Here is an 18435-nt window from a genome sequence, read left to right as displayed (position 1 = left end):
GGGACAATTTACAACACTCTTAACCTGAAAAATCACAGGAGTTTTGTGCTGTAATTGCATTAAATTAAATTTGGGGCAGTACTTTCCTGCCATTTAAAATTCAGTGTGACGTGGTGGTATATTTACTGAAAAGCAACAGTTCCATAATGCAACAGCTAATGCAGTGTCAAAGGAACAATAGGAATTAGGACATAAACTATAGAGTTATATGGGTCACAACATAATGCTAGCCGACTGGGAACGGTTATGGACCACTGGGCTAAAGTTTACGGCATGTAATGCCCTAAGAGAAAATATTATGAAAATGATATACAGATGGTACATAACACCAGTCAAACTAGCAAAAATTTATCATATGCCCGATAACAAATGTTGGAAATGTAAAGAAGCTGAAGGTACCTTTTTTCATCTCTGGTGGACATGCCCAAGGATTAAGACCTTTTGGGAGATGATCTATAATGAACTGAAGAAAGTATTTAAATACACATTCCCGAAGAAACTGGAGGCCTTTCTCCTGGGCATGGTCAACCAAGAGGTACGTATGAAAGACAGGATATTTTTTATGTACGCCACAACAGCAGCAAGAATACTTATTGCAAAGTATTGGAAGACACAAGAATTACCCACGCTGGAGGAATGGCAGATGAAAGTCATGGACTATATGGAATCCGCAGAAATGACTGGCAGAATCAGAGACCAGGGTGAAGAGACGGTGGAGGAAGATTGGAAGAAATTTAAAGACTATTTACAGAAACACTACAAGATTAATGAATGTTAAAATAACATCAGATTGAATGTATAAGGTTATTGGAGTAAAATTTTAAGGATCAGAAGACCCAACATTCTAAGTTCTAAGCATTGAATAAGCTATATTAAGACATTCAAATCAGAAAGGAGGTTAATTATGACAGAGGGAAGGGATTTGTTGTTTAATTGTATGAATTGGAATACAGGGAAGGGAGACTCGGGGAAGTCAGAGAAACAAGTTAATGCAAGATCAATATGAAGATAAGATTGTTTTTATTTCTGTTGTTTGTAGTATGTTATGTTTGTGTAATTTTGTATGTTTTTGGTGTATTGTTTGTTGCTTTTGTTTTGCTTTGTTGTCTTTTATGCAAAAACGAATAAAATATTTATTAAAAAAATAAAAAATAATAATAATAAAAAATAAACTATAGAGTTATAGCCAGTAAAACTAGCACAATCTACCCCATGTCTCAATGCAGCCCATGTTTCTTTTCTCCCCATTTATATTTGCAAAGCTAAAATTTATAATAATAACAACTCAATCACTTTTAAACATGGGCACATACCCTAGTTTATAGTAAAAACACAGAATAATGTAAAGGCAGGCTGCACATTTTAGAAATAAATATCTTAAATTGCTGGGCAGTAAGGAAAAGCGAAAAGAATAACAGGAGATACATTTTGTCCCAACGGTTGTAAACAACCAATTTATCTTCCCCTTTTGAACAAACAAAAAACAAAAACAAACAAACAGAAGAACATCTTGCTCTACCTAATTACTGTTTAAGGTAAGCACACAGCCTTATCAAAGCAAGTGAGCAATGGTTTATGTTTCATTGGAACATTTCGTGGCTTATTAGTTTGCTTTTGCATAGGCAAGAAAGCACAGTCTGAATCCTGGAGAAAGAAAAAGAACGATCTGTTTCAAGGAAATGAGCTCTTTCCCCCTTCCTAGAAGAAAACTCCCAATACAAATGAACAAAACAATCACTAATTATGAGATTATTATTTTTAAAAAGCAATGTAAACATAAGCAGAAACAACGAATCTATTATGCAGAACTCCCACCAGGAATCCTGGAAACAGGACAATTTGCTGTCTGTTCCTATTTTATTTAGTCACAGCAAAAATGAGACAAGAGAGGTTTGTGGGTCTGGGTATCAGTTGGCTTTAGTCAGAACTTCCAATTGCACTTAGCCCACAGCTGACTGATTGTTGTCTTCCATTCATCTATTTTTGTTTCTTTCTGGCCAAGGCGAACAGACGGCAAAGATGTCTTGCTTGTCCCCTGGTACATTAGTATTCATTATGGCAAAAAGTAAATAGTCCATGTTTCATCTTCAGAGCACCACCCAAAAAGGCCTGATTTTCATAAGATCATGCAAGTCACATTACAAGCCTTCAACACACATCAATAATAATGTTGTCATGTGTAATAAAAATGCAAATTCATAGGTGGCCAGAAAGATCACCAACTTCTCAAAGTTAGCAACTTCTCAAAGTTAGCAAATTTTCAAAGCTCTAACGGTTTTATGTTGCAAAGTTTTGGTTTCAAAACAGACTGACTCCCTTTTGAGGACCCAGCAACTGAGACTGAGGTCACCACACACCAGCTTTCCCCCAAAGAATCATGGGAACTGTAGTTTATTCCTCACTGTGGTTTATCCCTCACAGAGTCACAGTTCCCAGCACCACAAACAAACTGCAATTCCCAGGACTCCCTGAAATAAGCCATGTGCTTTAAATGTGCTTTAATGCATGGTGTGACAGAGGAGGGGCTGGAGCTCAGGGCTACAGCACCTGAGCTTTGCATGTGGAAAGTCCCTGGCATCTCCAGGTAGGGCTGGGATCTGTAGATCGGGGAGGACGACAACTAGAGAGCCATAGGCATTCAGTGTAGATAATGCACTGCTAGATGTATCAATGTTTGTGGAAGGGCAGTAGGAGAATCTGCTTTGAATATCTGGTCCCAGGTCTGATAACAAGCATTTTCAGGTAGGGACAAAAAAGTCTCCTGTCTGAATCCTGGAGAGCTGCTGCTTGGCAGAACAGAAAACGCTGAGCTGGAGGGTCCAACGGTCCAACTCAATAAAAGAAGAAGAGCCTTGGAGAATCCAGGGTGCAAAGCCAGTGTCAGAGCAGAGGCTGTCAATGTGGTCCTCACAGGTACAGTGGCACTGTTGAGACTTTTCCCTGGCACCTGCAAAAAGGCTCCTCCCCTCTCATACACTTACACTTACACTCACTCACTCACTCACTCACTCATTGCCCCCTTAGTCATGCGGTGGGGAAGATGGTTACATACTCTCCAACATTTCTCCAATGAAAATGGGCAAGTCCAGTGATATTTTTCTAGAAAAAGAGGTGCCAGAACTGAGTTCCGGTGAGTTCCAGCTGGAAAAAAGCCCCCGGGAAGTCCTATTCTATACCGTCCAGCATTTCTCTGATGAAAATAGGGATGTCCTGAGGAAAAGCAGGACATTCTGGGATCAAATCAGAAACTGGGACGGCTTCTGTAAATCTAGGACTGTCCCTGGAAAATAGGGACACTTGGACAATCCGTCAGGTTACCTTTTTCTCCCTGGAAAGTACATAAGACCTGAAGGAGGAAGAGTAACTCTCTTTTCACTTCCTCTTTCAGCGCTATGTGCTTTGCAAGGCTTGGATAAGTCCATTCGATTTGACTTTTACCAAGATCTCTTGGAAAAGCAAAGTGCATGTTCTCTCTCTTTCTCTCTGCCTGGGGGAGGCATCATGGGGAGGTGAGAGAACTAACTGGAGAGGGTGTTGCTCATAGCACTCACTCAAATGTGCTCACAGGCCTAAAAAGGTTGGCAACCCCTGAGTTAAAATCTGTTCACCTTGGCCAGGAATAAACAAAAATAGATGACTGGCAGACAACAGTCAGCCAGCTGTGGGCTGAGGTAGCATACGAGATCCAGAGCCACCAAGCATAAAAACTAAAAGATCTGAATTAATATTACACAATTAGCACCTGAACCATTATTTGCCAGTAAAGAGCCTATATATATTATACACATGTAACCTACCTATTCTTTAAAGAGCTCAAGGCTCTTTACAACAATCCTGTAAAGGTAAAGGTAAAGGGACCCCTGACCATTAGGTCCAGTTGTGGCCGACTCTGGGGTTGCGGCACTCATCTCACTTTATTGGCCGAGGGAGCCGGCGTACAGCTTCCGGGTCATGTGGCCAGCATGACTGAGCCGCTTCTGGCAAACCAGAGCAGTGCACGGAAACACCGTTTACCTTCCCGCCAGAGCGGTACCAAAGTGCACTTGACGTGCTTTCAAACTGCTAGGTTGGCAGGAGCAGGGACTGAGCAATGGGAGCGCACCCCGTCGCGGGGATTCGAACCACCGACCTTCTGATTGGCAAGTCCTAGGCTCTGTGGTTTAACCAACAGTGCCACCCGCGTCCCCTAACAATCCTGTAGTTAGGATTAAATATAGGAACTGCCCCGAGGTCACTCAGGGAGCTTCATAGCTGACAAAAGATTGTGCCTTGGTTTCCCCAGTCCAAGTGAGATACTCTAACCACCAGTGGTGGCTGGTGCCCATTGGAACTGGTAGGATAGGAGGCAGGCAGCCCAATAGTGGTTGGAGTCAGAGCCAACGACAGGCAGAGTCAACTAGTTTTCTCCTCATCTTCCTGTTTGCAGATTTCTACAAGGTGACAACGAGACTACGGAAAAGGAAGCTAACAGACAGTGCTACCCCTTGGCCTGAATGTAAGAAAGAAGGCAGGCACATGGAAGGTAGTTGAGACCAGATTGAGGCTGGTGGGACAGTGCCTCATTCAATCCAATGGTCCAGGCCTCCACTGCTAACCACTACAGCACACTAACTCCCCGGCGTTATTTGTGTTTTTTCCCATTTGCTGTCTTTTGTGTGTGGTTTTTAGACAGCTGCATTTTAAATAATTAGTTTTAATTGTGGATTTTACATTTGGTGCATTCAGGTCTTTTAACAGCCACTTCAGGAGCTTTTGTAGCTGAGAAACAGGGCAGCAGTATAAGAGTAAACAACGTCTCTCTTAAGGGGATGCAAGAAAAATGTTCATCTAAGTAAGGAAGTTGAGCTGCCTAAGGAATATACAAGATGCATGCATTGGGAGTATAAGCTTGGAACAAGCTGGAAAAAGAACATATTTTATTCATTATTTTAGTTCGTTATTTTAAAGTATTCATTATTATAACATAACGGTACATAATACAAGGCTGGAGAGAATATAGTGCAATCATTCACCGTGTAAACACACTTTAAAGCTTGCCTTCACATCTGCTTTCCACCTGTGCAGAGAAATAATCTATCTTGGTGTTAAAGGGCCCTAAAACAACAACAACACCACCAACAACAAAATTAGGGGTTGCATAAAGTAAGTGACTTTGCAGTTAACTGACAGTATGTGTTGGTCTGATAATGTCCAAAAGGCTCAGTTAAATACTTTTGAGCTTTGAGAAGGAAAGGCGGAGTATAAATTTAAGAAGTAAAAATATATTCCTTGGAGTTGCATGTAACATTGCACTGTGTTATCACAGGTACAATAGTGTTCATAAGTGATAGCCCAGCAAGCCCTTATGGTTTCAAAGAGTTATGCTTCAAGGTTTGAAGTATAAGCACCCATTATCCAGTAACGGTCTGAAGACTGTACTGCCCTTTCTACATTAGAATGTGCATCATATAATCATAAATACCATTTGCATATCTATTTGAGCATAAGAACTGCTTATATAACGATATATTCAAATTAGGATTATTCTTATTGTTAATGTGAGTTGATGTTGTTTCTTTTTGCTTTCTTTTTGTTATACTTGCAGTAAAATTTATTATTATTATTATTATTATTATTATTATTACTTTGGGGAAACAGATTTAGCATCTGGGTTTTAAGAGCTCCAGAACAGGAATACATTGTGAAAACAGAAGTGAATGTCAGAACATTTACTGTACTTTATTAATGCATAGTGTCTTTTTTGCTGCTGGTTTCCAGTTATGGTATATCTTACAAATAAATTAGGTTCAAAGTTAAGGAATAGTTCCTTGAAATAAGGGGAAAGTGGGGAAGGCTAGGCAGCTGCTTACAGAAACCAGGGGAGGTCTTGCATTTACCTGTTTAACTGGAAATGAATTGAATTGTTGTAAAAAGGTAAAGGGACCCCTGACCATTAGGTCCAGTCGCAGACGACTCTGGGGTTGCAGTGCTCATCTTGCTTTATTGGCCGAGGGAGCCGGTGTACAGCTTCCGGGTCATGTGGCCAGCATGACTAAGCCACTTCTGGTGAACCAGAGCAGTGCACGGAAACGCCGTTTACCTTCCCACCGTAGCGGTACCTATTTATCTACTTGCACTTTGACATGCTTTCGAACTGCTGGGTTGGCAGGAGCAGGGACCAAGCAACAGGAGCTCACCCTGTTGCAGGGATTCGAACCGCCGACCTTCTGATTGGCAAGCCCTAGGCTCCGTGGTTTAACCCACAGTGCCACCCGCGTTGAATTGTTGTAGAATACTACAAATTCCATGACCCACCCACACGTTTTGACAGGTCAGTTTGTTTGGAAGGTGCCTTATTCCCTGAACCATCAAGGCAACAATCAGGCAGAAGGCGTTATCAGTGCCATTCTATTGACCTGCAGCAGTTTGGCAGGATTTCAGGCAGGGTTCTTTCCGAGCCCTATGTGGTGAAGCTAGGGATTGAATTTGGAGTCTTCTGGGACCTGGAAGGCCACATGTAGCTAAACTGAGATTGCAACTGGCCCTAAACTTCTTGGTCTATGACTGATTCTGGAAGAGAAGCACCTTTTAAATGCCTACCAAAGGGAGAATTAAGCAAAGCTTGACTCTTTCCCCTAGTGAAAACAACAGGATACAAAAGTGCTTCAACTCGACTGGACTACATTCTTATTTTCTGAATATCATATAGCACAAAGGCATTTCATCATGTGGATCGTCTATTGAAAACAGACAGAAGATGCGTCTCTTTGCTAATTCAACTTCAACATTTATTCTCCAAAATGTTAAAAGCTATTCAACATCAAGTTTGGGCCTAATGACTTGCCAAATTGTATTTCAATCAAAGCCATTGTTTGGGTTAGAAGAAGTCTTCTCAGCCAGTGCATTTGAAAGCAATTAGCAGTTTCTTTTAATCTATGTATTTTTTTTTAAGTCAGAAAGCCAATTATTTAATTGAAAATTTATATGGAGGGGGGTAAATTACTCCCAGACTCCCAAGTCTTTTATAGAGCTGATTTCAGCAACTTTTAAAGGTGTTCACATTATGGTGAACAGAGTTGTTTGTAGTAGGGAAATGTAACTGTTATTAACAGTGATGTTAGGTGGTTCTACTAGAATAGACATTGACAACTTAATTTCATGCACTTTTATCTAGTCACATTCCTCCTGCCCCCAGGAAACAATGTGTGAGTTAATTGTCTCAATTTACCTCATTGGGTTGAAAAAGACCGAATAAAAAATAAATAAATCTGAATATCAAACATCCATTAGGTTAGTGAGGAGTTTCAGACTATTAAAAATAAGTATCCTCTTTATTCTTCAGGAGTAATGGGACATAAGTATGACAGTTCATTGTGGCCTCTGCCAGGTAAAGTAAATGAGCTTTTCAGGCAGAAAGACAGACAGACAATCTAGCCATCTTGATAAACAATAAAGCTGGAACAAATATCTGCCTTCTACAGGACCATTTGTCATCTACAAATGTGGTGGTAGAGGAGGAGCTATCTGCTGGCTCTCAGGTGGAGTTAGAGGGAAGGGATTTCAAGACCTTTTGGAAGGCCAGAGACATTTTCATGGGTAGACTAGAATGCCACTTGAAGCAACATGGTTGTTTTTCCTTTTCCTTTTGTAGTTAAGAAAGACCCTTGTCATCCAATATTTGAAAAGAACCCTGCCCATTCAATGAAAGGTCTTAGTATTCCATCCCTCAAAAACCAGATCAATCTTTGGGGGTTATGATTATGGCAGCCATATGCCCTACTTTACAAACGATACAGCTCTGTTTGTAGGAGCTATCTATTTGAAGGGCTGTCTGGTCCAAGTCTGGTTTAAAGATAAAAGATCATTAGAAGAGAAAGTAGGAGCCTTGAAACTGGCCCATCAACAGTGAACACCAGGACAGCAGACTGAGCAGCACACAGGTCACTTGACCACAGATTCCGCCACTACAGTGAGATTATTATTTTTTTATAGATGTGTTAATTGCCTTCCAAATATATGTCCCAAGGCAATTTATAGGTATATGCCTTTAAAAAAAGCTGAATTACTTTTAAAAACCAAGTACAATTTTAAAAACATGACAAAGTCAACATCTACAGCAAAGATCATTTCATTTAGCTGAAAAAGCTTGTTGGAAGAAAAATGTCTCCAATTGTTTCTGGAGGGTACACAGTGGGCATTTGACATATCAGGAATACAGAACAGGGGCAGCCCCACTGGAAGCCCTGCTCTGAAGGTTACTGTGCAGCAGGCTTCTGGTATTTCCAGTACTTCAGGGAGCAAGTACAGTGGTACCCCGCAAGACGAATGCCTCGCAAGACGGAAAACCCGCTAGACGAAAGGGTTTTCCATTTTTCGATGCGCTTCGCAGGACGAATTTCCCTATGGGCTTGCTTCGCAAGACGAAAATGTCTTGCGAGTCTTGAGATTTTTTTTCGCTCCCCACCCCCTTTTTCTAAGCCGCTAAACCGCTAATACCCTTTTAGCAGCTAATCCGCTAATCCCTTAAGCCTTTAATAGCTGCTAATAGCCGCTAATAGCCGCTAAACCGCTAATAGCGCTAATCCGCTAAGCTGCTAGTAGGGTTGCTTCGCAAGACGAAAAAACCGCTAGACGAAGAGACTCGCGGAACGAATTAATTTCGTCTTGCGAGGCACCACTGTATTCTGCAGAACACTGTGAACTACTGTGCCTGTAAGGTGGTCTCTCAAGTAACCTGGCCCCGAGTTGTATAAGGTCGTATACATTTAACTTTGCTGGATAGCTGTTTGGGAACCATTGCAAATATCACAAACAAGGTGTTATATGCTAGCAGGAGTTTGTTCCCACATGCAACCTAGTCACTGCTGCTGCCGCCTCTGAAGCAACCTCAAGAGTAGTCCCTCCGCAGAGCACATTGCAGCAATTCAACTACCAATGCTTTGAGTACTGTGGTCAAGCTAACCCAATTCAGGAAAGTCTGTACCTGCCTTACCATCTGAAGCTGGTAAAAGGCACCCCTAGCTTCTAATGACACCAGTGATAGAGCCAGATCTAGCACCCCCAGACTACATACCTGCTCCTTCAGGGAGAGAGATATTGTGCTCCTATTTACACTGGAATAGTTACAGTGGTGCCCCGCAAGACGAATGCCTCGCAAGACGGAAAACCCGCAAGACGAAAGGGTTTTCCGTTTTCAGAGGTGCTTCGCAGGACGAATTTCTCTATGGGCTTGCTTCGCAAGACGAAAATGTCTTGCGATTCTTGAGTGTTTTTTTTCGCTCCCCAACCCCTTTTTCTAAAGCGCTAAGCTGCTAATAGCCTTTTAGCAGCTAATCCGCTAATCCTTAAACCTTTAATAGCCGTTAATAGCCCTTAAACTGCTAATAGCGCTAATAGCACTAATCCGCTAATGGGCTTGCTTCGCAAGACGAAAAGACTCGCGGAACGGATTCTTTTCGTCTTGCGAGGCACCACTGTATTTCTAAATTTGCACCTATACATATGAATTAGCATGTGCAAACTGCGAATCAGTAGCCTCTGCTTTTTTTGGCAAAAACTTTTTCTCTTTTTTTCTGCAACATAGTAGTCATCCTATCTGGGCACATAGCTATCCCAACCGCTTAATTAAAAACAGTTTACACAACGTGGCATAAAATATTCATTTAAAAATAGCAAATAAAGACATAATGAAACTATCAAAATAAAGATAAAATCAACATATTTTGAAAACCAAATATACAAAATAAAACTGTGTGTCTGGGTAGGTTTCCCTAAACTAAACAATTTTAGCAGTTGCAGAAAAAGTACACAGTGAAGGCACCTGCCTAATATCAATAGGTAGGGAGTTCCAGAGTATGCAAATATTAGATAGAAACTATACTATATATATATATATATATATATATACACACACACACACACACACACACACACCATTTAACCCTTGTTAACATCTAATTGGATAGAGTAATGTCATGCACCACTTATTTCTACTCTCAGTGTCAAAGTGATATATTATGCAAAACAGCCTTTTCAAATTATGATTAAGTCCTTCAGTGGTGCCCATGTTCACACTAAACCTACTTATCTTAAATATTATCATTTCCTGCATGGTCAGTGGCCTCAGAGAGGGTAAGAGGAAGGTGGTAAAGAGATTACAATGTAGTCAAGTCTAATTGATAGATATCTGTAATAGGAAGCGACGGGGAGTACTTTGGATACATTAAAGGAAGTCCGATGCTAATAGAATTGAACAAAAGTCAGCCGGAACAAAAGCAAACCCTACTTACATTTGTTGAACGACTCCAAACGGATCAGTGATGGGAGGATTAAAAATATTACTTACCACAGACTGCAGATCTCTTTTTCTGACATCTATCCGAGCCTTATCGCGAAAGCTCAGGGGCAGGGGAGATAATATATGAAACAATGAGGAAGCCCGCTGCAAATCAGGCTCGCTAATATATGACTTGCTTGGCTTATTTCAAACCTGAGATGTGTGACAGAGGCTTCACACAGTACAGATGAGGAAGGACTGCTGCTAAGTGGTAGAGCACATGGCTTGCGTGGAGAAGGTTCAATCCCTGGCATCTCCTCATAGGGATGGAAAAAGTTCACTCCACTAGAGAGATACTGCCAGTGTAGACAATGTTGAGCTAATGGACTGAAAGGCTAACTTGGTAACAGTTTCCTATGTTCCTATAGGTGTTCTTTCTGAGCAACTATGGATATTAAAAATCTGTGTTCCTAACTTTTATTAGGGTAGGTTGTGTTAGATCTCGGGATGGGGAATAAAACTGGTTTAGTTCATGTTTAAAGGCAAACCTAGAACATCTGAACTTTTTAAAACCGTATGTGAACTAAAATATAGTTGTCCTTAAGAAATTCACACTTCTCTGAATTTTGCAATGCAGTTCCCCAGCTAAGCAACCTGTAAAAAAAAAAAAAGTATGTTTGTGTGCTATGGTAAAGTGTGCATTAAAAATGCATATATTGCTGAAAATAACATAGAAATGCAATATATGTGGGGAAACTAGTTGCAAAGATGTATATTTAATTAAAATCTTCGTTAGATTTTTTAAAAAATCAAAATCATTGCGGAAATTTCCACAACTAAATTTAACACTGGACAAATGAAGAGACTTGGAGAACTGAAACTGACAGATTTATCTGCAGTTAAATTTGCCTTTTTATTTTATATATATATATATATATATATATATATATATATATATATATATAGTTTTAAATTTTATTCTGGCTTCTATACTTGATTCACTTTGATCACTTAGCAGGTCAGAAGTAAAAAGTCAATGGAAACATCATGAAACAACCCACAACGAAAAATAAACATTTGTTACAGAAAGCACCATCCTATTCCATAGCCGTGGCAAGCACAACCGATTCCCATAATTAATCAATCAACAGGTTAAAATCTAAAAGTTGAACCCGGGCAACTAAAGGCTATTTGAAAGAGTGAAGTCCTTAAAATAACATAGTGTTAAGGTCTAATGACACTTGTCTAGATAAGGCACCCCACAAAGTTGGTGCCCTCATAGAAAAGGCCCTGGTCATAGTGGATGCCCACTGAATTTTATTCAGCAATGGCACTAGAGAAGGAATGGAGTGTCTATGGGCACACAAACTGATATCTAAATCCATATCTTAAGTTTCTGAGATGCCCTGGAAGTTCTAACTTGGAGTGGGGATCTGGAGTCCTCCAGACATTGATGGACTACGATTCTCATCATTCCTGAAACTTGGCTACACTTTCTAAGCAACATATGAAGAGAACATCAGCCTGGAGCCTCACTGCATCATAAATAAGTGTGAGAAGAAAAAGCCCATCCCACTTGCACTTCCTCTCTTGAAATTCCTTTAGAACAAAGGTAGAGAACCTCTGACCCACAGGGCAAATTTGGCGTGCCAATACTCATTTGGTCCATGAGGCCATTTTCCTCAAATCACAACTACCTGCCCCACACCTGATGTCATATGTGATGTCAGGTTGTGACGGTAGATATTGGCTAGATCAGCTGCTCACATACCTGAACTCTTCAGAAAGCAGGACTTCTCTCTTCACTTCTCAGTGAAGAGCAGGTGGCTTGAACAACCCACCTGTCAGTTACATGGCATGATTAGGACATCAGTTAGCCCATGGGGTGAGGATAAAATGCCAGCCAGGCCAAAAAGGTTCCCTACCCCAGCTTTAAAACATTTTCTGGGGCAGGTAGGAGCAGGATTGCCACTTGTTAAGTCAGTGCTCCACATAGCTCCTTGGTCTTCTACTGGGTTTCAGACCACGTGACTCTTCATGCAACAAGTGTGCTTGAAGCTAAACAGTTCCAGGTCAGGTCAGGTCAGTGTTTGGATGAGAGACCACCTGGGATTCCCTGCGTATACTGCTATGAATTCTGCAGCACAAGAAAGGGAGGCTATAAATGAAATAAATTGATACAACCCAGAATAAATTTTGCAGAATAAGCACTTTTAAACATAATTTTGTTTTTGTTTTTTACTATATTTATATCCTACTTTTCCATACAATATACACAAAATGGCTAACTGATTAAAGCAACCAATAAAAATGTCATAGGAAAACCATCGTTATGATAAAACACCGAAAGCAGCATTGATAATTCACGGGAAGGCATTTTAAAAGCACAGCAACCATCTGAGATCAAAAGCTTGCTGAAACAGACAACCCTAGCTGTTAATCTGGGGGTGGGGGTGGGGGGGATCCTAGGGCATCAACTTCCGCAATCCAGGCACTGCCACGGAAAAGGCCTCAACAATCTTCTAATGCTGGTGAGATAAAAAGAGAGTAGCTCTGGTGCTGGCCTTAAGTAGTCCTTAAGGCAGGTATACCCCCCCAGATGCTGCACACTTGCAACTGCCATCAGCTCCCACCCACAACATCTGGAGAGCACCAAATTGGCTACCCCTGGTCTTAGCTCATCCCAAGCCTCATTCAATTAAAGCAACAAGAGTTCAAGACTTGAGAGCAAGGTGTGCCCTCTAGCCCTGTTCCCAAACACCGTGTGCTTTGATTAGCTCCACCCTTTGGTGTCCATGGGCAAAGGATGAAAATGTGCAGGAAGGGGGCCTTCACACATGCAGCTGTTGCACAAATGCTTCCTCATGAACCCTGATTTTGTAGTATTCGACATCACATAGAACAGGCTTCCTCAAACTTGGCCCTCCAGATGTTTTGAGATACAGTTCCCATCATCCCTGACCACTGGTCCTGCTAGCTAGGAATCATGGGAGTTGTAGGCCAAAAACATCTAGAGGGCCGAGGTTGAGGAAGCCTGACACAGAAGCTTTCCTATGAACAAAAGGCCCCTGTTGGCACTCACACAATGGGTATGAATACAAGGTACACTAAATGCAGCATGGTGGCGGGGAGCACAGCTGATCAAGCTCAGTGGCAGAGCACATGCTATGTATGCAGAAGGTTCCAATTTCAATTTCTGGCATCTCCAGGTCTGACAGCTTCCTATGTCCCTACAGGGCTTCTTTGAGTCACTTGAAAGGGGGCTCTGGTTCTAAGCTATTAAGCAACCAGTTTCAGGATTGCGCTTGTTTTCTTTTTGCTCAGTCTCCAGGTGTTAAGTAGAGACAGTGCAAATGAGGATGCAGGACCACACCATTTACTGGCCTTCCCACAACATGCTGTCCTCTAGATGTCTTTGGACCTCCGACTCCCATCAGCTTCAGCAGCATGGCCAATGGTCAGGGATGATGGGAGTTGTAGTCCAGCAACACCTGGAGAGGGAAGGCTGCCATAATTAGACAAAGACACTGAGGGTAACACATTAAGAAGATTTCAGAGAGAATCTTCAAATGTAGGTATTTAAGTCGCCATCCTAATAATAATAATAATAATAATAATAATACCACTGCTGACTTTCATTGTCAACATGGCCATAGGACAAGGCTAATTATTACCGGCACCAGAAGCAGCTTGTGATTTTATATTACATTGAGGTAAATTACACTGGAATTAGAGTGGATTACTTTTATCAAATAGGGAATAAGCTGTTAATTAACTCCCTGCTGTAGCAATCTCTTTCAGAGCTTGCAACTGTTATTAGCTCTAGATTAAACTGTTGAATTAATTTCCCACTTACTTACTATTTCAAGAGGGGTTTTTTTTTTTAATTTACCTGGCAGCAGCTTTAATGGGAAATTGTATTAGCGAGCATAAATTGTTTTCTCCCCCTTTCCTTCCTATTTTCCTTTTGGTGGGGAGGGTAAACAGTTTGTGGTAATGTTTATGAAGTCGTTTTGTTTGAGCAATATGTATATATATATATATATATATAATTGTAGTTTTAATTAGTGCATGGTTGTCAGAGTATTAGGTCTGAGATTACATTATGGCTTTTGGAGAAAACAAACACTCAGGTAATCCTCACATTAAGAATAAGTTTACAAATGGGGGGGGACTCTGTTGGTGTGGCTGTGTTGGTGTGAGGGGGGGCAAACAAAGTTCGCTGTCTCTCAAAGTAGCCTTTGGGGCAGAGCCCAGCCTTCCCCAGATTTCTGCCTCCAGATGTTCTGGATTCCCATCGATCGCAGTTGGCACCCGGTGGAGGCTTCTCCAGTGGAGCAAATGCCACAAACCTCAGTCTGCCCTCTGCTGGCCCCCACCCTGCCTGCCAACATCCTTGGCCTCTGTGTTGCCCTTCTGGAACTCAGCAGGGAGGAAGATGGGGAACAAAACTAGTATTAGTTGGTTCCACTTTTCATTGGCTCTGGCTCCCAGCGATTTTTGTTTCCTGGCTTTTTGCCCTGCCAGTTCCACCACTGAGCATGGGCAAAGGAGAGGGATGGTGATGCTTGTAGTCTCACCACATCTGGAGGGATAAAGGGAAAGGGAGGCCTACCACATTTTGCTACAGAGCGAGATGAGTGAGCAACCCCAGAGAAGTCCGCAAATGGACCTAACAGTCAGGGGTACCTTTACCTTTTCCTTGTGGCCTTTTAAACCTTGTGTGTGGAGTATTGTTTTTGTTTGGCACTATGGTATGTATCTTCGTGGTTTTATATTGTAAACCGCCCTGTGATCCTCAGATGAAGGGAAGTATAGGAAGAAGAAGAAGAAGAAGAAGAAGAAGAAGAAGAAGAAGAAGAAGAAGAAGGAGAAAAGGTAAATCTGTGGTCAGTGGACCATAAATAAATTATATCCACATTTGGTTATAAATCTAGCATAACAAACCTCTAACAAAAGCTTGATTAGACATCTCTTCCTCTTCATTAGCACTGTAGCTGTTTTCACAAAGAACCCTATGGGGGGCACATTAGTCGCCCATCCCCTAACTGTAGGGGGGGGTGGCAGAAAGTGGTGTACAGTGGAACTTATTAAAACATAAACAGAAGCATTAAAACATCAGTTGGAATTGTTTCAATTAATTGCAGCCTCATTTTTATAAAGATTTAACTATTCATGCAAATAAAAACAAAATCAGAAATGAAATGTGTAGGGAAGGTGGAATGTGCTGACACACAACACAACTTTACAGCCTTTTAAAATACAAAAGTAATTTTAAAAATAATCTGTTTAAAATACCATATATATATATATATATATATATATATATATATTAGTTTTGTGTGTGTGTGTACTGTATACACACACACACACACACACACACACACACACACACACCCCTCTCAATTACTCTTTTATTACATGGTTTCAATTAGCAATTTCTCCCCCTTCATAAAGGTACAAATTGCTCTTTTCTTTTCTCTGGAGGAAATTACAAGATGATAGAAATACTAAACAGAAATCAACCAAATGCTAGACTTAAACTGAAAGCATACATTGTGCATGTTTGACAATTCCTGCACAGTGCACACATGAGATGTGTCCCTTGGCTATGGTTACACCTAATTTTCTACCCAAATCCACCCATTGCTCATTGCATTTAATATACACAATGCTTAAGAATTACAAACAATTCATGTTTTCAGTCTGAGCATGGGCGTGCTTCCTCTGAAGTCGTTAGGAAATAGGTTGTGGTATTACTTAAAGCATTTATGCTGGAACATGCATAAATTTTTTAGGTTACAGGTGCACAGGTGACTTTGCCCAGATGCTATGTGGCCACATCTGGAACCTAAACAATAGATTTATTCTCAGTTTCTTTATAGTGGAAATCTCATGGGTCAGAAGGAAAGTTTGCATTCACAAGTAAAAGTGCTACATGCGCTGTCAACATCTAGTCAAAGGATTCATGTTCCCAAAGTGTGCTTCCTGAACAAAAAAAGTGCACGGGGGGGGGGGGGGGGGGCGTCTTGGCTTCAGACGATGAACCCACAATTAGGCCTTGCACATTGTATGTGCATTCATTCCACTCTGAGGTTCTGTGGCTGCTAACACTACACGGATGGAACTATAGAACTAAGTGGGTTTCTCCAATTCAGTTCTGGGAGCAATTTTGAGCTTGGCTTAGAGATCTTAGTGTGCTCAACGCTGCATGATGTTTGAAGACCCACGGCACACAAGTAATTTCTACATCAGGTGTTCCACTTCTTGAATTAAACATCTGCCTCCAAATCAGTGGCTGCCAATATGCTCAGCAAGTGGACATAAATCAATATCGAAGTGCATGGAGAATGCTGTTCTAGAGCACACTGCAGCATACACAGAGAGAGATTTTAATGCGCTTTCGGAGGCAGATGACTAAATATCTGGCTTCCTGGCCTAGTCAGTGGCACAATTCTCCCTTTTGGAATAGAGGGTAAACGGAGCCATACCTTTTAGAAGCTGTGGCTCAGTGGCACAGCACATCCTTTTAAAAAGCCCCCAATTCTATCCCTGGCATCTATAAAGAGATGCTAGGAAATACTCAGGTCTATAATCCTGAACTGCTCTCAGTAGGGCACAGAGTAGACAACACTGAGCTAGATGAACTAGTGGTATAAGGCAGCTTTCTACATTCAGAAGAACCATAGCTCAAAGGAAAAGCACCTGTTTTTGATGCATGGGTCAGTCTCCATCAGTGGCGTAGCGTGGGGGGTGCAGGGGGGGCGGCCGCACCGGGGGCAAAATCTGGGGGTTAGGGTTAAGGGGCGCAAATCCATGGGTTAGGGGGCGCAAATCCACGGGTTAGGGGGCGCAAATTACTTGCCTTGCCCCGGGTGCTGACAACCCACGCTACGCCACTGGTCTCCATGTCTCAGTAGGGCTGCGAAAGACTCTAGTTTGAAACCTTGGAAAGCTACTGCCAGTCAACATATGCTGAGCTAGATGTGTCAATGGCCTGACTTGATATAAGACAGCTTACAATGGTTACATCACAGCTGGATCTATGGGGCCTCCTGCTCCTCTCTAGGAGTGCCTCAACCTTCCATTGCTTGCACCACTTGCTGGCTACTTGTGCCCTCCATATGTGTGAACCTACCTAAGTCAGTCCATGGCATTAACAGAGCAATACAGACATGGCCCACCTGGATACTTAAGGTAGCTGCCATCACCAAATCTTCAAGTACATGCACAGCACCTAGAAAAACCTAGCCCAAGTAAGTCTAGCTCCTATTACACTCCACCTTAAGACTATGAATTCATATATATTTTGTAGCTTCAACAATACCAGCTTCACATCCCTCCTGTTGCTTTGCTTAACCTCCAGCCAGCTAATAGGCTCTGGAGGAACTTGTTCATTATTTTGGGATATTCTAGCTGGTCGGTCAATATAAAGTTATTGCCCACCTATGGGTTTTGAAATTTCTCAGATGCACCAACACAGCTATGCTTAAACAAAAACAAAAACCCTCAGTAAGTTAATGATGTATTGTGTATAAGAAGAGTTTCTTTCCACTCATATCTTAACTGATTGCCAAGTCAGCTACACCAAAGCTTTCACCATTCAAGTGGTTGCAAGTTAGAATAATTCAAGGGTAACAGACAGAAATCATATGCATATGCAGGAATACAAACACACATGCTTTTTTATAAAATATATGTATGCAAAGTTATGTTCCGGGGGGGGGGGGGGATGTATGTGACACAAGATATAAATAGGAGTAAACACCTTGTATTTGAAGGGTCTTGAGCTCTGCAAACTTTATGTGGCTTTCATCAGGGAAAAACAAAGTTCTTATATCTGGAAAGAAAAACACTGTTAAAAGCCTTTACATAATATTGAATGGGAACACTGTCTTTTATGTCATTTTGTCCATATATACAGATAGAACAAGAAGAGGTGGGCATTTCAGATCTGGAAGGCCCTGCAAGAGAAACATTTGTTCATTCATAGATGACTAGAAAGCCTTCCCACGCATAAGGTATATGGTGGGACGTTCTAGCGCTGAGCTGAATTTCTCAGAAAACTTTTTTTCTTTTCTTAGAAAGCTTCTGAGATTTTTCCTTTCTTCTACCACCACACCTTTAAAAAAGTAAGGCCACTTTGCAGAGTTTCCCCTGAATATTTCCCAACATTTTTA

The 18435-nt window shown here is 41.4% G+C and overlaps 1 protein-coding gene across 9 annotated transcripts in view; it reads right to left on the bottom strand.

The window, feature by feature from the left end:
* Positions 1-18435, bottom strand: part of DACH2 (dachshund family transcription factor 2) — a 314613-nt gene that overhangs the window by 117747 nt on the left and 178431 nt on the right. For 6 of the 9 annotated variants that reach the window (XM_083424218.1, XM_083424211.1, XM_083424212.1 and 3 more), the window contains exon 3: positions 18024-18095. The exons of the other annotated variants lie outside the window; for them this stretch is intronic. In XM_083424218.1, the coding sequence (XP_083280344.1) occupies positions 18024-18095 (72 nt within the window). The remainder of the gene's footprint in view (positions 1-18023; positions 18096-18435) is intronic. 9 annotated transcript variants of the gene reach the window in all.

This window comes from Podarcis tiliguerta (assembly GCF_965153285.1).
Source record: "Podarcis tiliguerta genome assembly, chromosome: Z".
NCBI lineage: Eukaryota > Metazoa > Chordata > Lepidosauria > Squamata > Lacertidae > Podarcis > Podarcis tiliguerta.
The sequence above is the reverse complement of the archived record's forward strand: the minus strand, read 5'-3'. Positions and strand labels throughout refer to the sequence as shown.